This window comes from Saccostrea cucullata, unplaced genomic scaffold (assembly GCF_032062105.1).
Source record: "Saccostrea cucullata isolate Sc308-1 unplaced genomic scaffold, CSIRO_AGI_Scuc_v1 ctg57, whole genome shotgun sequence".
Classification (NCBI taxonomy): domain Eukaryota; kingdom Metazoa; phylum Mollusca; class Bivalvia; order Ostreida; family Ostreidae; genus Saccostrea; species Saccostrea cuccullata.
In genome coordinates, this window is record NW_026938498.1 from 756,732 (window position 1) to 781,654 (window position 24,923).

The window sequence follows — 24,923 nt, forward strand, 5'->3', positions numbered from 1 at the left end:
TACAAATAACTCTTTATGTTCATGTATCTTCTCCCTCTTCCCTTTCTCAAATCACATACACAGGTTGGGATTATTTTTGTGTTTTGAAATGATGTTGGACTTTTTCTCAGAATTACATGTATTTCATCATTTTGGTGATGGAAAAAAATTTAAGTTATATTTTTATGCTTCAGTCTTCTAGGAGACATATTGTTTAGCAATAGGAACAGCTTACATCATTTTATATACATGTTTATGTAGTTACGAATGTTTTCCTAAGCTAGAAGCTAGAAATACACTGTGTCTTAATTGTTATGTATGTTTTTTTATTGAGGATATTGTACACTATACTGCACTTAGAAAGAGATCAAGAATTTAAATAGAGTGCAAATATTCCTGTATTACTTCATGGAAATGAAAATGCTTAGAAAAACGGTGAAATAATTTTTTCTAAGCAAGATATGTCTCATTTCTAACAAATTGCCCACTGAGATTTCATTTAGAGAAAAAATACAAACGTAATTTGAGAACAAGATATTAATTTACATGTACATATTGCTGATATAGCTGTGATATTGAGATGGTTATATTTGATGAAATGTAATAACATGTATTTGCCACATATATAATCCAAGGTATGCATACCTGACAAGAATTGTTATAAACCACAGCTAAAATGTACGATCCTCTCCCATTCTGGTAAGAGAGAGCTATATAATGGTCCAGACTATGACTTGTGAGGAATATATTCATTTTAGGATGAATTTACTCTATGTCTGTGACATAAAAATTGAGAAAAAAATCCAAATATTGTATATTTTCTTGATTAAAGAACTTCAAAAAAGCAATGTTTTCATTTTATAATTACTCAGATTACATGTAGGTACTAGTAATTTAAGTCCAGTATTATATGTACCAGGCAAATTAAACTTTATAGACATTTGATCAAAGGCACTTGTTTCGTACACTGGCATCCCCTACTTATTTTCACAGTGGTAAAAATAAGTACGGTAGGGGATGCCCTGTATATGAAACATGCCTGTGCATCTGATATCTATTGGTAATCCGATGAGGTTGTTACAAATTATGTACGTCTTGCATTCACAACAGTCTGATTTGTAGTTTTAATTACCTTGAAAGTATGATTCAGTGCAAGTTTGTTGCAGACTCCATATATTGGGAAAGTCAGTTCCAATGAGTTTCCTTCACGTTTAAAGGATGAAAACACCCTAAAGAATACTAGTACTGTAATAGTCAAACTACAAATAAAACTAAATTTCGAGTTAGACCTATACATTTGCTGAGTTTGGTAATGAAACATCTACTAAAGCTAGTTTCGAAATGATTGTTGAAGTGTTGATTAATCACAAATAAAACGTAGAATGAAATATAATTTCAAAATTAAATTTTGTATTCCTTAATCCAAGGTTACTTGTATCAAGATTCATTGAAGGGGGATGGCATGGTACATCCAGAAATAAACAAGTTAAATGCTTACAAACAAACAGACGGACTATGACGATGCATTTGTATTTAATGAAAATTTATGATATTTCAAAAAATATTGCTGTAAATCCCTCTCCGGTCAAAGCTTGATCCAGACCAAAAGTCATGAATTTCGCTCTGCAAAGTTTTGAGCAGGTCTATCCCGAGTTGTCCTCCTTTACGCGGATTGAGAACTTTGGGAAAAAAACTCGATGGATACAGAACAACTTTAATGATTCTCTTGACTTCACATTGAAAATATTACTGCTGAGTTAGTAAGTTTGACAATGATCCAATAAATATCCAATGATATTGTCCAACAATATAACTGACTTGTAAAGAGACTATTTTTTTCTTTTTTAAAAGAGATACTAGTACATGTACATATCTATAAATCAAATCTAATCAAGTATCTTCTCTTTTATAGAAGAGAATCAGATAAAGGTGCACTTTTTTTTAACTTTAAAAAACTAGCTTCGATTTAGTGCCTTGGTACTTGCGTCGCATAATTATTGAGAATTTGATTACAGGACCTTGTTTTCTTGCCCAATATTCAGAATGGTAAATACTTAATAAACTCGTTAGATTTCAATTGGTACTGTGCCACCTTTTAACATCGTCCAGAAATTAAGAATTCTAAGTTTAATAGGCTTCATCTGTGTGAAAACTTAAAATTTCTCACGAAGTTTTTATGCCTCTAAGTCTAAGCGATGAGATCAAAGATGTAGGTGCATATATATATATATATATATATATATATATATATATATATATATCTATATATATATATATATATTTTAAGGAATCACTGTCTAGTAAGTATAGTATGCCAGGGCATCAACGATAGTGGGAAACATGGGATAATTTGCATAACGGGCGAAGCCTGTTATGCATAAATTATCCCATGTTTCCCACTATCGTTGATGTCCCTGGCATACTATACTAACTAGACAGTGATTCCTTATATTTCCATTTCATTGTGAAATAAAATTGTAGATTTAGACTTTAAAAATGTAGACATAGACTTAAATCATACGAGGACGTCCATGCCAATTTCAATAGTCCTCGCCCACTGACGACAGAAACATAGGCAGCCGCACGAGATTTTGATGCATATTTGGCTTCCTTTGCGTCAGACACAGAGACAGATTAGCACGAGATTTGCATGCATATTAGGCATTCTCAGCTCCTGACCTATCGACCTGCCTAATTTACATTCCGGCAGAATTATCAAGAAATAAAGTCCGACAACTTTCAAAGAGTTATTACAGAGAAAAAAAATTAGAAATGGATATATATATATATATATATATAAAGCACATTTTACAACAACTCTTGAACTAACATGTTAGTTTAAGAGTTGTTGTAAAATGTGCTTTATAAATAATAATTAATTTCATTACAACATGTATTGGTAACAATCCTCTGTTAAAACTAATGTCCAAATAACTGTATTGTCTGACGTCACGGCGTCAGACAGTACTAGATTTAACCAGGGCTTATTTATGCAGTCGTTCCATGAAATTGTTTAGATAGTTCGATGGTGGAAATTTCGATACATGCATAATCTCCAAAGACGCATGTAGTTCGTCCCAGGAGGAAATGAGCTTTTATTTACATTACTGAATGATCTTGTCTTTAGTAAAAATCCGTGCTTTCATCTTTGAACGTGTCCGCCGCTTCAGTTCTCTATCAAAAATGTCTATTATATAAATCTCACTGTTTCGAGTTAAGTCATTTTACATGTTATGGCTAAATAATTGATTGCTTATTTTCAGTAAAATTATACCTTGACATTGTTTTACTAGTATGCAGTGAAAACAGAAAAAAATGTCTCATTCAAGTTCGCTTTTTATTCTGTATTGTGTAAATGTATGTTGCTGAAGTGTTATACTTCACTCCTATCAAACGATTATATTTTGGACGATATTACATTTTTAAATTAATATGCACCTTCTTGTTTCTTTCCCAGATGCTTCAGTTCAGAATTTCATCAATCAATTGCGTAATAGTGTTAAGTAGAGAATCATTGTACATCAAATGGTTTGAGAAGCAATGAAAGCTTTCAACAACAGCAGGGGAATGGTCAGCATGTGTAACGCTCTGCCAAGATTGTTATTGTTAGGATTGGGGTTAGGGTTATACGCGCCCATTAAGTGATCAAAGATCTTCCCATTGATTTCATCATTTACAACCTTCATTTTATTCTGTTTGTTAAATAAAAAATCAGTTAAGTCATTTAAGATATAAAACATATCTTTAGTTGAAAAAAAAACTTTGAAATTACTTGAAAAATGCTGACCCGGGATCTTGAAACATCTTAATCCTAAGTCGATCAAAATCTTTATTTTATAATAAATTGTTGTAAAAGTCAAGCAGACCAGAAGGGTTAGGGTTAGGAATATTTTTAATATTGTTTCACAGAGATGTTGGTATGTGCAAATGAAAAAATAAATTCCATAATTAATAAATATTTTATCGGCGATTAAAAAAATTTCAGTTAAGTTTTAGTTTGTTTCATGATCCTGGAGCCAGCTAGAGCTTCAATTTAAAGTTCTTTGTACAGTTATTGTATACAATATTATTATGCTTCCTGTCAGTTTGTCTCTATATATAACCCATACCCTACTATTCTCGCATAGTGGTCTAAGGATTTATATAGCGTAAACATACTATGCCGAAATAGTGCACGGCTTTATTTACTGAATAAAATTCTTCCATGCACATGCCGGTGATCGAACTAAGGACCAAGAGGTTGTCAGTCCGATACCTTATCGATTACGCCATAGAGACGATCACTAATCGGTACAATTTTATTAAATATATAAACTTAATTTATACAATTGACACAAGAAGGAGAGAATAGACAAATATTATTTGAAAACAGTTATATTATTCTAAGGAACTTTAGATTAATGTGTACAACAAACTTTCAAACTAATTACATACAGATCGTTAGATGAACTGATTTTATAGGGTCATTAAAACGCTTTTTTATATGACGCTTGATTGAAGGATGTAAAAGAAAATTATCAATGAGAATCGACGTCTGCAAACAAATAAGGCTTACTAACATAACAGAAAATGAAGATGTGTTGCTTTGGGACAGAAAATCCCGACTTATTTAGAGAAAATACTAGTAACCAAAATAACTAAGCATGCAAACAATTTTAGCATGAATATTTTGAATGAGTTCTTGCATGTGCGCTGTTTAAGCACCGATATTTTCAGGAAAAAGTCAAATAGATTGCCGCATAAATAATTACAACAGTCAGCATAATAATAACAATAGTGTTGCATTATGCATGTACTATGCCTAAATAGTAGGCAGGGTTTGACACATAGTGCACTCGCCTCCGGCTCGTGCACCATGTGTCAAACCCTGCCAACTATTTAGGCATAGTACATGCATAATGCAACACTATTATATAATTGATTACGCATGGTCTCTTGAAGATATATTATAGAACGAAAGAAATTATATAACATAATATATTATTCCTTTCCGTTTTATGATTTTAAGCAAACCACGTCAGACAAGCTTTTTAGGAAAGCTAATACTTGTCTCACTTCTATTCTCAATGACCGTGTAGTGTAGGGTAGCGCCGCGAGAATTCCATCAGCATCGAAAGCAAGTTTTTTGACTTGCCTAGATAGCCGAGCGGTCTAGCGCGCTGTTCCTGCACTGCTAGGAGACAGATTCCGAAGGTCGAGAGTTCAACCCCGGGCTGGGGCGGAAGTGGATATCCATGTAAAAGTGAATTTCTATGTGCTTTATATATATATATATATATATATATATATACACGTAGTTTTTGCTCTGTCCTTCTAGCGCGATCTACATGTATTTGTCGATAAAAACTTAATTATATCTCGTCCAGAAATTTGACTACTCAGTAATTGGTGCTACGGCTTTCTTATTTCAGGTGTATTCTTTGTGACAATACTACCAACATATTTCACTTTCAGACCTTGGTGATTGACCCACTTTTGCCTATCCTTTTTCGTAACTTTTGAATGGTTGACCAGTGACACATTTATATTTCAATTGATAAGATTTTTAGCTCACCTCAACGAAGTTGGGGGGAGCTTATGTGATACCCTCGGCGTCGGCGTCCCAGGTTAAGGTTAAGTTTTTTGGAGCAGTTTTCTTTTTAAGTACTTCTATGTCCTATATTGATTAGACATGCATGGAAGATGTTTCTAGTGTGTTTCATTGTACCAGTCAAAGTTTCAGATGCTGCAATTTCAGCAAAGGAATGACCAGGTTAATTTTTTTGTGCAGGTTAACATTTTTGGTGCAGTTTTTGGTGTAGGTCTCATTTCCGAGTAACTATAAGCCCTATGTTGACCAAACTTACATGGATGGTACATCTTAGGATGCATACTACCAGACTTGCTTCGGATGCTGAATCTGACCTACATTTTCCGGTTGAGTGAACAGGTTAAAGTTTGGTGCAGGTTTCATTTCGAAGATACTATGAGCCCTATAATGACCAAACTTGCATGGATGGTACATCTTAGGATGCATTCTACGAGACTTGCTTCGGATGCTGAATCTGACCTACATTTTCTGGTTGAGTGAACAGGTTAAAGTTTTTGGTGCAGGTTTCATTTCCAAGTTTCTATGAGACATATAATGACCAAACTTGCATGGATGGTACATCTTAGGATGCAAACTACCAGTCTTGCTTCAGATGCTGAATCTTACCTACATTTTCCGGTTGAGTGAACTGGTTAAAATTTTTGGTGCAGGTTTCATTTCCAAGGTACTATGAACCCTATAATGACCAAACATGCATGAATGGTACATCTTAGGATGCATACTACCAGACTTGCTTCGGATGCTGAATCTGACCTACATTTTCTGCACGAGTAAACAGGTTAAAGTTTATGGTGCAGGATTCTTTTCCAAGTAACTTTGAGCCCTATAATGACCAACTTGCATGGATGGTACATCTAAGGGTGCATTCTACTAGGCTGGCTTCAGAAGCTGAATCTGACCTACATTTTCCGGATTAGTGAAAAGGTTAGTTTTTTATACAGGTTTCAATTCCAAGTAACTTTGAGCTCTATGTTGAACAAACTTGCATGGATGATACATCTTAGGAACACACTAATGGACTTGCTTCAGATGCTGAATTCGACATACATTTTCCAGATAATAGACCTCGTAAAAGTTATGGGTGCAGGTCTATAACCAAGAAACTATAAGGCTTATATAAACCAAAGTTGCACAAATGATGCATCAAGGGATGAAAACTCTCAATCTTGCTTCAGATGCTGGATTTTAATTACATTTTCATGATGAAGAACTAGTTTTAAGTTTTTATATAGGTCTATTCCAAAGTATCAAAATTGCATAAATTTTGCATTTTTGGATGTACACTTTTTGTTGGTTAATTGTGTGACTTAATTTGCCTTACTTAAAGACAACATTCGTTGAGGTGAGCTCTGTAATCTCTGATTACCTATGTTTTTTATATAAACACGAAAACTTAAAATAATACATGTAGAATGTGTATTTATTGGCCTCAAAAATCAAATCGAACAAATGTACAAATGTAAAGTTACATTGTTTATTAACATATATTTCTACATTTACATTACATGTACATAATAAGTTGGACATTTAAACTGCAAATATTCAACATGTAAAGTAAAATCTGGAGTGAAAAATACCATCCTCCCATTTTAAGAGAAGGCTCCTGAGTTTGGATATTTTCGAGTTTAAATTTCCTTTTTTTTCAAGAACAGGTGTGTTATTTTTCTAGTAGTCCCCCTCACAATGAGAAACGACGTTTCGTACTCGTGCATGCATGCAAAGTCATATATACTCTCTTCATATATCCTTTTCGTGGTGATGTGCTTAACTTATTGCTAAGTGAGCAGTAGAGCGGGAATGTTGTTAATATCACTTCCGGTTCTGAGAGTCATCTCTATTTTGATTTTGCTCGGCCAGTGACACCCGAACACAGGCCACAGAGGACGCGTCACTTCCACGTTACTGAACGTATGAAGTTTCTTCTGATTGGTGCAGTCCACAACTGTCAACTTCCGCTGGTCAGTGTCCACCAGAAATCCATACGTAATGTCCACCACTGTTCCCGCGTCTATCGCTGAAAGAGGAGTGTGCGCATGGTTTCTGCCTCCATGGCGACACCACTGACAGAGCTGCATGTGCTCCTCACAGTGCTGTGCACACAGCGACCACGCATTGCTGTGGTCATACACATAGTGCCCTTGGTCAATGTCGCTTCGGCGATTAATGAGACCAACTTCAAACAAGAAGTTGACATTGTCTAACTGTTTATGTATCTGGAAGCCGACATTTACTTCGAAATAGTGTTTTCCGGGCTGTGGAAAAGGTCTACTGCCAATGGCACCACGGTACTTCTTCAACCTCCTCTCACTATAGGGGAGCTGGACGGTGTGTCCCATCGTTTGGTTTTTAAGGGATCTGAAATCGTCACTCAGTTCTCGGTATTGATGAACGGTGTCGGAGTCAAAAAGAAATGCAGGACCTAAAAGCAGAATATACATTTCATTTGAATTTTCTTTTCAATTAGAATTAATAGAAAGGAATCGAAATTGTTATTGTTTCTTGAGAAAAAAATCTTATTTGAAATACCTTTTATATACACTAACAAACTTACAGAAAATATCTCCGATTCGAACATCACCTTCAACTATAAAAATATAAAGAAGAAAGAATTAAAAACCAATCAATTCAAATATCGCTGAAGTTTTAGTTTTAATAAGAGTCTGAACCTGCATGATTATTAAATAAATATTGCAATATCTTACCAGATGGTGTTGGCGCTCCAGAGGTGCCAATGTCCGTCCGACCACGCCGAAAATTAAGTTTCCTTGTGTGAACCGTTGTGCTCAACTGTCCCATACTCCTGACAAGCCTTTCAAATTCGTCATCCATTCTTGCAGGATCGAAGATAGGCGATTCAACTTGGAACGTTTTCTTGATTTTTTGACTCGTTAACATTTTGAGACGGCGATACAGAGTCAAATGGAGAGGAATGAACTCGGTAGGATCTGTATGGTGAACGATGCTGTCACCAAACTCCTTCGCACTCGTGACATCATCAACAAATGTTTCCAAAGTCTTTGCTCTATATTGCATTGCAGATTTTTTGTTTTCGCAAAGTGCAGCCAGCTTGGATTTAAGTTCCTGTTTGCGTAAATCAAGCGCCTTTTGACACACCTCAAAGACTTCTTCGATTTCCTTTTCGATTTCAAATTCTTTTATGTCTATGTTTAACAATTCCTGTTCAGTTTGTTGACTGATTAGTTTTGCAGTATTCACCTCATCTTCCAACATCTTGAATATCTTTTTCAACTCCGTCGTTTTCTGGCGATGGATGTCCTTTACGTTCACGATGTTGTGGCCTTTGGCTTTATCATGATCACACACTGTACAGGCGGTGCACACCAACTTATCACACCCCTTCCGGGTACAGTAAAACATCAGAGGATGGCCCTCGTGACCTGGTTTCGTACATTTCTGTTTCTTCTGGAAGACTTCCGGTCCACTTGCTTGCAGCTGCTGAATATTCATGGTAATGTGACCACGTGATGCGAGACTCCTTTTGTGTGCACGCGTGCATTCCGTACACATAAAAATACAGCATTCCTTACAAAAATCTTCTGCGACATTGTCGTCTGGACAGTCTTTACACAAAATGTCAGAGGACCTTTTCCGAACTCTGAGAAATTCTATCAAATTACGTCGTGTAGAATCCTTTGGGAAGACATAAATGCCGTCGCTTGGTAAAGCGTATTCAACCTTACAGAAGGGACACACTAAGAGATTTTGTTTGAGGATTTTCCTCATACACGCCTGACAAAATGTATGAAGACATGGAAGAACCCTTGGTGTGTGGATTTCCTCATCAAACTCTTTAGTGCAGATAGGGCATAAGAGAAATTCTTCTTTCACGTCCTCGGCTCGGAGCATTTTGGGAAAAGCTATCACTCACAGAATGTAAATACTTATCAAATAAGACGGAAAGTAATTTATCCTCAGATATAGTCGCCCAAAGTCACCAGAAAAATATTTATTCATAAATATTTACACCTACATCTGGTTTCTAGTTTGAAGTGCACTTCCTTCTGGTTCATTCCATTGGAAATCATTGATTGAAAACAAAAGGAATTCTGGACTTTAGAACGGAATCCTTTGACTTTTAATCAAGCAATCAAGTCTAACAATTCAATTGTAAAATTATTATTTGCAAGTATCTATTGCTTTCGTTATATTGTCTTTCGAAAAGAAAACAGGTGCGTATTTCATAACGAATTAATGAACCGAAAATCAGTACACAATGAGTATTTTTTTAATTTAAAATATATTTAGTCATGTACCATGCTCACTCTTAATTTCTTATCCTCTGATTCTTCCAGAAACTTTAATAGATATATTTTTATGGCAGGTTTATTTAACAATTTAAATGGAATATATGCCTATGCTGATTACTTACATGCAGTAAAAAGCTTGTTCTTACGAACATACCGTAATATACATGTATAGGCTTAGTGTAGGAAACCCAACTGGAAGTTATTCGATCTACATTGTATATGGAAAACTGTGTGTTTTTGTTTTCTTAAATTTTTCTTTAATTTTTGCAAAAAAAATTATTTTCATCATATTTATTTAGAAGAGGAAATCTCACCCCCACCTCCCCTTTGGGAAAAAAAAATCTTGGATCCGTGATTAATTTTGAATTTCGGTTCTTATTCTGTTTAAAATACGAGTATATTGCGGGGATAATTAAACTAGACGACAAAAGTCATTTAGTATTTGAATTTCAGAGCATTTCGCATCTTTATTGTTCCAGTTAGAGGGACGGATAAGGGTATATGGCACTGAAATTTAAAAAAAAAATGTCATGAAAACTCATTTTGTTAAGAATATGAGAAATGAAACATGAATGGAAACAAGCCGTTTAAAACATGGCAAAATTTCCCAGTATACATATTGTAAAAATGTGTTTCCTCAATTATTAAACGGGTGTTATAACGAACAATGGTCGATGAAAAAAATAATAAAAACAAAACAAGTTCTTGAAAATGGACCCATGGAAATTCAAGAGGTCAGATCAAGTGCATTGGGGGTGAAAGCATCCCCTGCTGACCGGTCACAACCGCCGTGCGCCCTTTGTTTTGATTAAATAGATGTAACAATCCACAGTCAATATTAAAACAAAGGTCATGAAATTGGTATGAAAAAAGTCACTCAGACAAAAATACGAACCAATATTTGATAACAACTGTTAGGTCATTATACATGTAACGGCAATATAATTAACGAAATACTGATTTTAAACAAGATTGTTGAAATTTCTGAAACTTCAACTTATTTGACAGTAGTCTGTCCCGGATTAAATTGATCGTACTCGAATCATGAATATTAAAGGGGGAATCATTCTTTCCTTTTTATTAATCCTTTCTCTTTCACAACAGTTGGGTAGTCCTGTACAAATACGTGCCCTTTCCTCCATATTTTCAGATTTCCGAAGTGATAAAAAGCTGATGAACTTCTTGACGAGAAACCAACACTTACCTACAGCCATGTTATTGTGCCAAACCAAATCTTAAACAAATTACCTTTATGCATGTAATTATCATATTTTTAAACAATTTATGATGAACACATATGGCTTTACAATCAAGTTATTAGTATACATATTTTGTATTTATCGGAATGTACTATTCTGATTTCACTGATGATGGTCGTATGGACAAATCGTCCAAATGTAATATCCGCTATTAATACGGTTGAATAGTTTTAATAACAAGATTTCCTGATATGCTTTTATTCATTTTCATCCAAAGCGTCCAACTTTGTAGTGTAAAAAAAGTCTGCAGTCAGATTAATATTCCCACGCTGGCTGCAATGAATGAATGAAAGCTGATTGATGTACATGATACATGATATGGGTGCAGTATGGGAGTGGGAGATTTTGAGAACCTATAGAGAGGCACACAGTTTGTATCTTGTAACAGTTACTATGTAGCTGGATGTAGTTTGTAGCAGAATAAATATATGTATATAACGAACCCTGTTTTAGGTTATTATCTAACACAACATGGTGGCAGCAGTGTTAATACTTTTCTAAGTTAAAAAAGGACTACCCCAGTACCAACATGGCATCATTTCAATTTGCTCACCCGGAAAAATTTGACTTTACAGAGCCAGAGAGATTGGAAAAATGGTTCCAAAGATTTGAGAGATTCCGACTCGCCTCATTACTTTGTGAAGCAGATGAGGACGTACAAGTCAGCACACTGATCTATTTCATGGGACCGGAGGCTAACGACATCCTATCATCTTTAAAAATTTCCAGTGGTGATAGTGTGAAGTGGAAGCCAGTTAAAGAAGCACTATCAAAGTACTTTATTCCAAAAAGTGACGTTATATTCGAGCGAGCAAAATTTAACCAAAGGAAGCAGGAGGAATGCGAAACAGCTGACAGTTTCATCACTGCCCTTCATGTCCTCGCCGAATATTGCGACTATGGCGCCCTACATGATGACCTTATCCGAGACAGGATAGTCGTTGGATTGAAGGACAGAAAACTATCAGAAAAATTACAACTTGATTCAAAACTCTGTCTGGAGTCAGCGATATTAATGGCCAGGCAGAACGAAACAATCAAGAAGCAACAGCCGATTGTGAGAGAGTCAACAACCCCAGAGGTACCCGTAAACAACATGGACGCAGTAAGATTCCAAAAGAAAAAAGCAAATTCCAGACAACCAGCCCGGACAGCGAACAAAACCAACCTGACAGGCTGTGGCAGATGTGGAAACGCGACAGTACACACTCGAGACAAGTGTCCCGCCCGAGAAGCAACGGTCTCGCAGAGAGATGTTTTTATCCAACACAACAAACTTGAAAACTGGGAAATTCTTGCATAGAAATCTGTCCTGCAGAACGACTCCGGGAATATTGCTTGTGTGATCGTCAGCGACCATCTTTCATTTACTGTTGTAGGTCCAAAAGTTTTCATATGTGTCATCAAAAGATCGATTGCCTTTGGTTTTGGAATTTCCATAGTTGTTGCATCAGCAAGAACGGTGATATTCATATATTGAATATTGCGAGATCAAATATCCAAAACCGAAGTAAAACAAAGTGGCCAAAGAAGTAAACGCATGCAGCAAACTGAAAGAAACATTTTTGAGATCATGTATACATTATGAACGCCTTTAAGACATAATAATGTATGTATAATTAATGAACAAAACACTTCGTTCTTCAATGTATACAAGAATTGGTGTAAATCAAATGTAATTTCGTAGAAACACCAAACAACCATTAAGACTTCTGCTTCTTTGATAAAAGCGGAACCTTGAAATTTCTGTATTTTGTGATTGCTCATTTACGTCGTAGGTTCGAATAACATATTAAATAAAATTTAAACTTAATTTAATAATAATTAATATTAATGCACACACACACATCCCCCCCCTCTCTCTCTCTATTACCGATAATTTTTATTTTCTTGTTATGTTACTGTGACGCATCGCTCTGTACCATCGGCTCATACATTCACCAGTTGCGATTGATACATTCACGTGTCTGAGAGAGGAACGAACGACAATTCTGCATGGGAGATTGCCATTTTATACGATATAAAGTTACTGTACTTTTTTTTATCAAATCAAAAACAGCGTTACAACCAGAATTAATTTTAAAAATATACGACTGATGAATATTCTAACAATTTTTCCGCTTCTGCGAATGGAGAATCTACATGAAATGTCATATGAAACAATGTCCTGAGCATTTTGTTTGTTTGTTTGAATATTGTTTAACGTCCATCTCGAGAATTTTTCACTCATATGGAGACGACACCACTTGCCGATAGAGAGCTGCAAATTTTGTCCTACACTCGTCACTTACGGCCATTGAGGGATCCTTATCGAGCCAGCACCTACTGCGACACGGGACCTCGGTTTATAAATTCTCATCCGAAGGACCGGTCTCCATGTCGCACAGTGGGATTCGTGGGATTCGAATCCGCTACGTAAAGATCGCGAAATTAGAGCAGACGCGCTAAACACAGAGCCACGCGGGCGACTCGGAGAATTTTTAGCTGTAAACGGCAATGAGTTCCACGTACTGAGCTACTTTATGAATGAGCTTGATTGATTGATTGTATATTGTTTAACGTCCTTCTCGAGAATTTTTCACTCATATGGAGACGTCACCGTATGCCGGTGAAGGGCTTCAAATTGTGACCTTTACTCGGCACTCAGGGCCATTGAGCAGTGAGGGATCTTTATCGTGCCAACGCCTGTCGCTGACACGGGGCCTCGGTTATAAGGTCTCATCCGAAGGACCCGCAACTTTCACTTCAAAGTGCCGAGCGCATGGCGAAGGAACAGTTGCTACCCATTTTATCGACTGGGTCAGTCGCGGCCGAGATACGAACTCACGACCTCCCGATCACGAAGCGAGCGCTCTACTGACTGAGCTACCGTGAACGGTGCTTGATTGATTGAGCTTGAAATTAAAATCAGCTGATCAAGTGATAGCATATCAGAACACCTGATTTTAATCAGATTGATATGTAAATATCTAAAATCGAGAGAAAGTGATTTACCCTTACCTTCTCATATTTTGTTGTTTTTTATATTCAGCTTAATTTGTCATAAGGAATAATTAGGACAAGTTGATGTCCTTTAAGGGGGGTATTTTTATACCCCAGCATTTTGTTTTTGTCCTGTCTGTCTGTCTGTCTGTTTAGCTGTTTGTCTGCAATCTTTAACCTTCGCCATTACTTTTGAACCGTGAGAGATAGAAACTTCATATTTGATATGTTTACCCCATTAATTAAGCTCTTTCAAATGGCTTTTTTGAACCTCCGCCATGACTTTTGAACCATGAAAGATAGAGACTTCATATTTGGTATGCATACTCCAATAATAAGGCTATTTCAAAGGACACCAAAGTCAATGACCTTGTGACTTTGACTGAGACCTATATGCTAAAAATAGCTTTTAAATCTTAGGAGATATAGACTGCATATTTGGTATGCAGACTCCACTAATTAAGTTCTTTCATGTGGCACAAAGATCAATTACTGACCTTGACTGTAACCTACCGGTATATGCTAAAAATAACCTTTTTTTGGACCTTCGCCATAACTTTTGAACCACAAGAGATAAAGACGTCATATTTAGTATGCATACTCCACTAATTAACTTCTTTCAAATGACACCAAGGTCAATGTCCTTGTAACCTTGACTGTGACCTACTAGTATATGATAAAAATAGCTTTTTCGAACTTCGTTGCCGCCGGGCGCGTAGTGTTTCACAAACAAATCTTGTTTTTTTAATGTTTTGCACTGAATTTTAATATGGATTTAAAAAGTGTACATTTAGGTAGCATGCAAAAATAAGGATGGTTTTAAAGACAATTCTGTACAAAAAGTGTGTGTTAGCAAAAAAAAGCCTAACGATAAAAATATACAGATATGTTTATAAAACAAATACACAGACATTTAAAAAGTAAACATGTGATTATTAATAGAGGAATACCGTTTCTAACCGAGTCTGTACATCAGAAATTAGAAAAAAAAAGAGAGATGGGTGGGGGGAAGACCGGTGTATAGTACAAAATAAAAATGTACAGCTTCTCCTGGGATTACACTGTTACACTGCAGTCATCTTCGCTAGCCAATTGAAATCTGACTAAGTAGCACTTGAAAGTAATGATACAAAAAAATCTATTTTTAGTAACCAAGGCAGAACTATTTATCATAATCAATAACCGATGCACTAAATAATGTATCTTGGTGTAGTCTACTTGTGTGCCAGCTTATAGTGTAGAAGGAGTAACATGCAGGAGTGTCGTGTAGAAGGAGTGTCGCGAAGAAGGAGTGTCGTGTAGAAGGAGTGACTTGTAGAAGGAGGAGGCATGTCGAAGTGCATTGTAGAAAGAGTGGCGTGTAGAAAGAGTAGTGTGTAAAAGGAGTGGCATTTTGAAGGAGGAAGCATGTAGAAGAAGTGGCATATAGAAGGAGTAGCGTGTAAAAGGAGTGGCATGTAGAAGGAGGAGGCACTTAGAAGGAGGAGGCAAGTAGAAGAGGTGGCGTGTAATAGGAGTGGCGTGTAGAAGGAGTGGCGTGTACAGAAGGAGTAGCTTGTAGTTGGAGTGGCATGTAGAAGGAGTGGCGTGTACAGAAGGAGTAGCGCGTAGAAGGAGTGGCATGTAGAAGGAGTGGCGTGTACAGAAGGAGTAGCGTGTAGAAGGAGTGGCATGTAGAAGGAGTAGCGAGTAGAAGGAGTGGCATGTAGAAGGAGTGGCATGTAGAAGGAGTGGCGCGTAGAAGAAGTGGCTTGTAGAAGGAGTCCACTACTGCCAGATGGAGTGGCGTTTTGAAAATAAATTGTGTACAGACAGACGGACGGACATCTTACTATCGCACAAGCTTTCCTGTTCTTTGACCAGTAGAACTAACAACCAATTCTTTCCTCCTACTCATTTTATTGTTCCAAATCGATCCAGACTCAACTAACTTTTAATATAATGTTTCCAAGTAGAAAATGCATGGTATTTATACAAGCATTCAAATCTTTACCGTTTACCAATATAAGGAATGTATATAGAATATCAAAATTATTACATATTGATTTCACTGATGATGGCCATGAACTGATCGTCCAAAAGTAACCTTTGTCACAAGATTTCCTGATATGCTATTATTCATTTTCATCCAAAGCGGCCAACTCGAAAACTCGGAAATTGTTCCATAGAAATATGGTTTTCTATCCTGCAAGAACGACTCTTGGAATATAGCTTGTATGTTTGTCACCGACCATCTTTCATTTACCGTTGAAGGTCCAAATGTAATGCTCTTTGAATGAGTCATCAAAAGACCGATAGCCTTTGGTTTCGGGATTTCCATAGTCATTGTATCATCAGCATGAATGGTCAGATTCATAGATTGCACATTGCGAGGTATATCAACTGTGATGTGTGTCAAAGGATTATTGAATGACGTCATGACCTTGCCGTCGGTGACGTTTCTGTATATTCTTCTGTCTTTTAAAGAAATCAGGAAATCTCCATTTTGTGACTTTTTCATTTGAAACGATATTTGTCCCTCTACATTGAAAAATTTCACACTTTGTTGGCTGTGGATTTGAGTAAAGGAACTCCCGTTGTAGTTCAAAGTGAGCGTTTTATTCATCAAAACTTGCAGAATCCTCTCGTCTACAGTTGGTGCAATTGGTCTGTCTGGACGAGTAATATTAACAGTGGGAATAAGAATGTCAGGTTTTCCCTCCGCACGTCGCTGGTCGATGGCTTTTTGGAACTGTGTCCATGACGTTTCATTTGGTTCCTCATATGTTTTAGGTGCTTGTCTGTATTTTGGAAATGTAGAATTTATTAATTCCATAATATCACGTGACACACATGAAAGTGATTCACATTTCCATGTCAATGTGGTATAAAACAAAGATCCTGGTATTGTTGCCATTTCTAACCAAGGTAAAAACTGAGAATGCCTCGACCAAGTATTCACATCGTCAACACTCGAAGCATTGGTTGTTGCAAGAGCTGAGTAGTTAGCAAAGTACGAGAACAGTTCAACCGAGTTATAAAATTTACCAGCTGAAAATTTCGGATACTTCTCAGGGTCTAAAGCATTGGGGTACTCCAACACAAAATCCAGGTTAAATGCAACAACATTTTCCGACAAAAGAATAAATGGCGTTAAGCTTCCAAGCTGAAATTCGCCATTGACGGGGTCGTTAGAGACGTAGAAGACTTCATTCGGCACACCAGAAAAGGGATTTTGGAAAACCTGCAATATATGTCCGGTGTGAATGTCACGATAGACAAGGAACTCCCTTGACAGGGACATGTAGTTCCCGTCACCTGTTGGATATTTCTGGCCAATATTGTACCCCTCAAAATAGAACAACTTGGTGACAGTTTCTCCGGGTCGTCTGCCATAAACAGTGCCGTTTATATAGTTAACGACGTCTACATGGGAAGCCAGTGTTGCAGAAGTGCGGAGAACTGATTCGAGGTTGGTTTTGGGGTCATTTAGGTCAAATCCGAACCCAAGGAGAAACAAAGTCACCAAAGTAACCGCATGCAGCCAACTGAAAGGAAAGTACACGTTTCACTCACATTTAATTTGATTTAAATGAGGTCATGTACACATTATATGAATGCTATAAAACTTATATGAATTTATGATTTAATAACAAAAACGTCGCTCCACAAATACATTCAAGAATAGGTGTAAATCGAATGTAATTTCTCAGAAATGCCAAAGAACCTTTAGGTTAATTTTTTTCGAAAATCAATAGCATCAAAATATTTGTGTTTTCAATGGGTACGCTTAAATTTATACATGTACTTTATATATATTTTTTTCCAAGAAAGACTACTGCTTTTGCGATGAAAGTGGAACTCTGCAATTTTTATTTCTCGTGATTGTTTATTTAGAATTTTATCCTGTACTAAATGCATATGATAACAAGTTGAAAGAATACGATAAGGTTAGGAGAACGATCAATTTAGAGGATCTTTGAAATTCGTTCAAAAAGAAACTGTTACCATGATTCGAAGGAGAAACGCCTCTAGCAGAACCAGCGAATCTATAAGACGCCACCAAGAATTGTATAATGTTTGCAAAATGATAAGTAGAAATTTTTTGGTTGTTTTTGTATTATCTCCAGAAAACGTGTGCAACAGTTTGTATAGATTTATATAGTAGGTGACATATAGTCCAAAGAAATTCTACGTTCGATTTCATCCGATTCAGTGAAGATTTTTTTCTTTATAAAGTCAATGATATTGAAAATCAGTTTAAAAATTTAAACATCAATGTATGGTTTGTGTTTCTATCTTATCTTTAAGAAGTTTTGTGTTGATGTTGTTTTAATTTATTGTGGTGCAAAAAGAGTACAAAAAAGAAATAATTGCGTCCTCTGACTCTGCACTGCCGTATCTGCAATTCTATTTCTTGTTGCAATTAAAATTGCAATTCTATTTCTAGTCAATTAAAGGAAAACGCCTGTAATATGATTAATATAATTCTTACCTCGTCATTGTGTTTATAGCGTAGTATATATTTAGAGCGATAAGATATGACGGGTCTTCCATATGAGACCTTTATCATTAAGTCAAGAATTTCACAGTTTGACCAAAGCAGGATATGATGACACCAAATGACATTACCTTTGACATTAAAATACATGTCCATCGACCGAAATGAAGAAATTTTTAACTGGATTAAATGAAAGATGGAGAAATATGTAATCTTGATTGTTTTCTGGCAAAAAATAAAGGTCCCGTGGATCAAACTACAGGGCCCTGTGAGATATACTTGATTTTCAAATGATCAATATAAATCGTTAAATCAGGGATAATATTTACTGCCCTTGGTGAGTCCAACAAATATGATTTCAAATACGTTTCTCCTTGGGTTCTCAATATACCTGCAGATAAAACAAATGTCCTAGAGATAAAACCAGGGATTTCATGGATCTACAATAATTAAAAGAGGAAGCGTTTAAAGGACCTTCTTTCTCCTAAATATGATTTTGTGAAACACACAAGCTTATACTGGAGTCAAGGGTGTCTTATATGTGCGTCGTGTACGGGTGGAACATTAAAGGGGAAACCATTCTTTCCTTTTTATTCGCACGTTGGAATATAGTATGTGTTAGAATTATCTTTCTTTGCCAATGATTTGTTCAGGCCACTCATTGCAACTTCAATCGAACCAACATTTACAATGAAGAATAATCAATTTTCATGCCCCTGTAATCAAAGATTTGGTAATGAATAGTCTGTTTGTTTGTCTGTTTAACACATGCTTTAATCTTGCCAACAACGTTTGGTTGGTTGGAGCTTTGGCTTTCATATTACTCAAGTATATCCCTTGTGCCAAGAACTTCCTTTGGTTACCAACATATTTGACCTTGGACTTTGACGCACTTTTGCAAACTTTAACCTTGGACATAGTTTTTGAATGAATGTTTGTGCCAGGGCTTTCATTTTCACATGTGTATATTAGTTCATTCTGTCAAGACCTTTCCAACGGTTTAAAGATTTTTGACCTTAGAGTTTGACCACCTAAAAAAAAAAATATTAAATAACAAATTGTCTTTACTTTTGAATAGTTAGCTCTTGGGCTTTTATATTTCACGTGCATTTCTTGTGACAACAATTTCTTTTGAATATCAAAAGTTTTGACCTTTTGACCTTGGAGATCGACCTACATGTACTTTTGAAAAAAATGATCAACTTTGACATATCTTTTGAACAGGTGATGTAAGGGCTTTAAAAATTTCACATAAGTAATTCTTATGATACGGCCTTACCCTTGGTACTATTCATTTTGATCATTTGACCTTGATCTAGAAGTTTGACCCACTTTGATAAAAAAGAAAACCCATTAACCTTGACTATACTCCAGGTAACTTTTGAATGGTGCTTTGGCTTTAATATTTAAATTTTAATATTAATTTTAATATATCATTTTGATATTATGTCCTTTCTTTGGGTAACAACCTGTTATCGTTTGACCTTGAAGTGTAATTAGCATTTCAGAAATGTTGTTAGATGTTACATGCACGTTTATTATTATGAATAAAGAATAACTACAAAATCATAATATATTATGTATTTCAAATAACTGATCTAAACATTTCACATGACTGATCTAAAGAGACCTAAAGTCTGGGAGTATCTGTAGGCTTTACCCATGCAGGCCTGTTGCTCACCTTTAAGGTCCCTTATTGAAATGTAATGGTGTAATCATACTACTAACAAAAGAGCGAAATTCATACAGATATTCATATTTAATTACAAAATATATTATATAACCAAAATAAAAACATGCACAAATGATAAAAATGCACAAAACAAAACAAAACATTGTGGAACATTCTTATAAATAATAGATAAGTTTTCGCCATAAAATTTCATTTTTTGATCTTGAATCAAATGGAATTAGAAAGTAATGGTTTTTCTGTACAAAATACAAGGATTGATTGATACTCGATTACAAGATAATGGTTTTTTTTTTCTTTATTCTGTTTCATCTTGCCTATTGAATTTATATTCCGTTAATTGCTTGACGCTGCGGATTAGTCACGGCACCGTTGCAATGTCTGATTCCTGCAGAAGTTTGCACACCTGATCCTGCATTGCGGTGACTCAAACCGATAAAATGTCAATATTCAAGTACCTTCATCAGCTAGGCGACGCATTGACTCATTATCCGATAAAATATCAACAAATATCTATTTTTGCTAGCAATTTTGATTGATTTCTAAAATTTAATGAATGTTTTACCATATTTTTCTCCCCATTTGAGATTGGATACATGTATTTATCTAATTTTTTGATTGCCAAAAGACCAAGATTTATTACTAGTACTTTATTTATGTAATAAAATACATTTTTTACTGACCAGTTCTTAGCGAAAGTACATTTTTATGAATTAAATTTTGATAAATTCAAGATATATATTTTTAGGAAGGGGGGGGGGGTAGCCTGGATTTTATTCTTCACAATGTATATTGTATATAGGTATACACGACAGTATACTCTTTATGCTCTTTTGAAAAACTCTATGTAATAGGGCAATAACCTCTCAAACTAACACCTGGCATATTCGCCAAATAATGTATGCAAACATGTACACTTTCTAACAGTCTGAACTGAATGACATTAAATGAAATACATGTTATAAATTCTAAATAATCTGTATGATGTACGTCTTACATCACAGGCCACGCCTTCTCCAGGAAGCGTTCCTCCTAGCCATTGAAGTAAATCATTCCGAAAATTAGTCGACGCTAGGATGTGAGAATGGCTATGATAATTACACCATATTACGCCAGGTGTGTGTGGAATGATATGTAATTATTTATGCAGCAAATGCAGATGATGAAGGTGCACTTTTAAATATTACGCAAAGTTTAAGTTTTAATTTCAGCATTTTACATGATTTGAATTTTTTTTCATGCACTTTTAAATGTTCTGATGGAATTAGATTTTTTTTCCAGAAAATTAAAAAAAAATGTGACAAAAGAATTTAATAGTTTGAGATCCGATTTAAGGCAAAATTGGGTTCTATGATATATATTGATTTTTTTGTAAAACTTACCATGTTGATTATTTAAAAAATTCTTCTTTACACTGAACACATTGAACATATTGAACGTGTCTTGGTGTTAACAGAGTCAGAAACCTGTTGGTATTTAGTTCAAATAGGTGTTGCACTTCCTTTCGACCCCAAATGTCTACATGCAACAGTTCCTTTGTACACTTTAAGTAATCTAGGCATTATTTTGTAATTTGACAGTCAATAAAGAATATCAGCACCATGCAGTTATACATACACAGTGACTGTTTTAGTTTATTTTCGTCAGAATATAAATGTTTTTGTACGCGAAATTGTCCGAATATGACATCTGCCTTCAGAGACCGTCTGTCTTTGGTTTCTCAGTAATCAGAAACTTGCATCACTTGTGCCTCGTTCATCACAATAAAATGTAACGATACATGACCAACTGATTAATTTGTGGAGATTTCAGGAGATATAACTTCAAGTTGACGATAGTGCACTCTATAAATTGATCCGCACCTTATTTTATCAGATCATCAGCAATGCTCCATTTATGAGCTCGCTAATTCATTTATCTCCTCTGTTTTAATGTTGTTAAATTGTCCGACCAAGAGGACAAATCAAGGGATTAACAATTTACCTCATGAATTGTTTGACTGCCACATTATTACAAAACAGCTATAAACTGAAGGATAACTGTAGCATTTGACGATTAACAGTCAATAAATTGATCATTTCAGGGTATATTATCAATTTGGAGTAGGGATTCAATTTTTTATGCTTTTCATTGCCATAAAGAAATAATTATAATAGAATATCGCTTTCGTAATCTTGAATTGAAGAAGGCTAGTTTGTCAGAGGCTTGAAAAAGGCTAGTTTGAAGTTTCATTTTCTGGATAACACAAATTACACAAGAAAATTTTAAAAGTACTAATTTTTAAAACCACATACAACAGGCGCCTGTGCCACATACATGTATTTGAGATACTGAAGAAATGCTTCAGAAAAAGAAGACTGGTGCTTATTACGCTAAAATTGGTAAACAACAGGATGACTAATATAATTAATTAAGGTTAAAAAATCAGGATCTAATCTTGTGGTTGATCCCAGGCTTCTGAACAAGTTAATGTGAAAGTGACTCACACTTTCTGTTTGAGGACACAGGAGAGCGATCCACGGCAGGTAAAGCCACCACGTGACTCCATCCCAGAACACCCGGATGACGCCAGAAATATTATCCGCCACTGAGCCTATGGATGAGCTCTGGCCTTTTTGGAGACCCGTGTCTGCTGCGGCAAAAGAGATCAATGAAAAAAATGCATAGACTGTAAAGACTTAGTAATAAATAGTGATAGATTGTTTCATCCGAGGCTCATCAACTGTTCTCCAATTGGAACAAATAATTCCCACAAGCTCATTAGCAGCAGATAATGAAAATGGCGATAGCATCCGGTGATGAAGTGGGAAACACCTAGAAAATTAGCCAGTGCTTAGATAAATGTGAAAGTGATTGATTGTTTGGTATTCGAAAATTTTTATCTCTCTAGAACACATGCACTTGTTTTGGGAATAAATTTTAACCCATAGTATAATAATAACATGCTATGGGTCAAAAATTTATTACAGAAACAAGTGCCTGTACGTGCCCTAGAACCAAATTTAGGTTTCCCAGCAAATGCTATAAATGTTATTTTCTATGGGGGAAAAAACGTATGTGTTCATAGACTGCGTGCAAAATGTTTGTTTTGTTTTTTGATTTCCCCCCTAAAACTTAATTTTTCGTCAATATTGAATAAATGTCGTAATTGAAATAGAATTCTGAGAGCTGCGGTGAGCTGTTTGTATCTAGGAAATAGTGAGAGAAATAGCATTTATTCATGCCCCCAACCCCCGTTGCTCATTAGCCAAGCAGATGGCGCTCCAATGAGAATTAAATAAAGAGTCCGTGGTTTTGTTAATTGAAAATTCGAGGACACACGTTTTTCCCTTTGGATTTGCCCACCACCTCCCCATTCTCATGTCCACCTATTTTATTTTTTATTAGCTTAGACATGGATTTTTTCATATGTTAGAAGATAAATGTATAGCGAATAGTCTTTGATGTAAAAACCATTTTTATTTATAATTGCTGTTTTACAAGTGATGTCACAAGATCGGGTAATCTTTTGCTTTTTGTAAGCCGTATGTAATTTTTTATAAATTATGTTGCAGAACTAAAGTTTTCTTTGTGACCTTAGAAATAAATGTATTCATATCTTGTAAAAGTATATATTTATATGCAAAATGTTTGTTTTGTTTTTTGCTATTTCCCCCCTTGTTTGTAAAAAATTTTTATCATTTACTATTGAATAAATGAACAGATATTTGTCCTGTCGTAATTGAAATAGAATTCTGAGCAAAACAAAGCTGCGGTGAGCTGTTTGTATCTAGGAAATAGTGAGAGACATAAATGTTAATATAGCAAGACCGATCGATAACAATATATTACCATAGCACACCAATTGCAATGCTCAAAAGAAAAGGGAAAGACATTAACAACCAACAAAGTAAAAGATCACTCGTACAGTTCCAAATGTTACTTTCAACAAGGTAAAAGAAACTTGCACCTGTGAGCTGATGTAAACATAGGAATCTACTAAAGATTTTTCATAATGCTCTCTATCTTTCCAGATGTCAGTAACAGACATCAAACCAAAATAAAAAAGGTCATTTTATAATTCATGTTTGAAGCCAATTGCAATTTCCGCCATGACTCCCGATTTAAGTTCATTTTAATCGGCCAATAAAATAAGTGCGGTTCTTATAGGAAGTGAACAAAGTGAATAAATTTTACGACAATCTCCAGGGTGAACTTCATGCTAATCAGGATATAAACTACCTGACAACAATATTGATATGATGAAAAGAATGCCATGAAACATTCTACGGAACAAGAGTCCACTGCGTGACTCCTCGGCCTTATCCCAAAAGAAAAATGACCACCAAAGCAATCTTTCGGATTTTGATTTATGTGAGTTCTATCGATCATGGGTGTCTGTGTTTTTCTTCTTCTCCTGGCTACATGTATTATCAAATTCAAAATATTTTCAAAGGAAAACTTTGCACCTGTGCTTAAGTGTTCATCATAATTTTTACTTTCTATCATGTTTTATCATAATAATGCTGCATTCTTTAAGCTATGAAATAAAGATTGTGCATGTACTTAAAATATATGTACTCTAAGTTATTACAAATACTTCTTTTTAATGTAGTACAGAATATTCATGATTTACAATAAAGTTCATTTTATGTCCGGAAATTCAACAGAGTTTCTTCTGAATTAAGAGATAGGA

At 35.5% G+C, this 24,923-nt stretch overlaps 2 protein-coding genes across 2 annotated transcripts; both read right to left on the minus strand.

Annotated features, from left to right (window-relative positions):
- Nucleotides 1-7,119: 7,119 nt before the first annotated feature.
- On the minus strand, nucleotides 7,120-9,538 carry LOC134250460 (E3 ubiquitin-protein ligase TRIM56-like). Its single transcript, XM_062732820.1, has 3 exons — nucleotides 8,272-9,538; nucleotides 8,121-8,153; nucleotides 7,120-7,988 (listed from the first exon to the last, which is right to left on the minus strand). Exons 1-3 carry the CDS (start codon nucleotides 9,434-9,436, stop codon nucleotides 7,345-7,347), a joined length of 1,842 nt encoding a protein of 613 aa, XP_062588804.1. The 5' UTR covers nucleotides 9,437-9,538; the 3' UTR covers nucleotides 7,120-7,344.
- A 6,460-nt stretch (nucleotides 9,539-15,998) lies between these two features.
- Nucleotides 15,999-18,560, minus strand: LOC134250512 (uncharacterized). Its single transcript, XM_062732875.1, has 2 exons — nucleotides 18,553-18,560; nucleotides 15,999-17,605 (listed from the first exon to the last, which is right to left on the minus strand). The coding sequence occupies exons 1-2, from the start codon at nucleotides 18,558-18,560 to the stop codon at nucleotides 16,126-16,128; spliced, it is 1,488 nt and encodes a 495-aa protein (XP_062588859.1). The 3' UTR covers nucleotides 15,999-16,125.
- Nucleotides 18,561-24,923: the final 6,363 nt, after the last annotated feature.

Excerpts from the sequence above, each read along its gene's own strand:
- LOC134250460 (XM_062732820.1), bottom strand. The coding sequence starts at position 9,436 with ATGCTCCGAGCCGAGGACGTGAAAGAAGAATTTCTCTTATGCCCTATC. Across the intron at positions 8,154-8,271 it reads TGGAGCGCCAACACCATCTG|TTGAAGGTGATGTTCGAATC; the intron begins GTAAGATATTGC and ends ATATTTTTATAG. Across the intron at positions 7,989-8,120 it reads TCGAATCGGAGATATTTTCT|GTCCTGCATTTCTTTTTGAC; the intron begins GTAAGTTTGTTA and ends TTCTGCTTTTAG.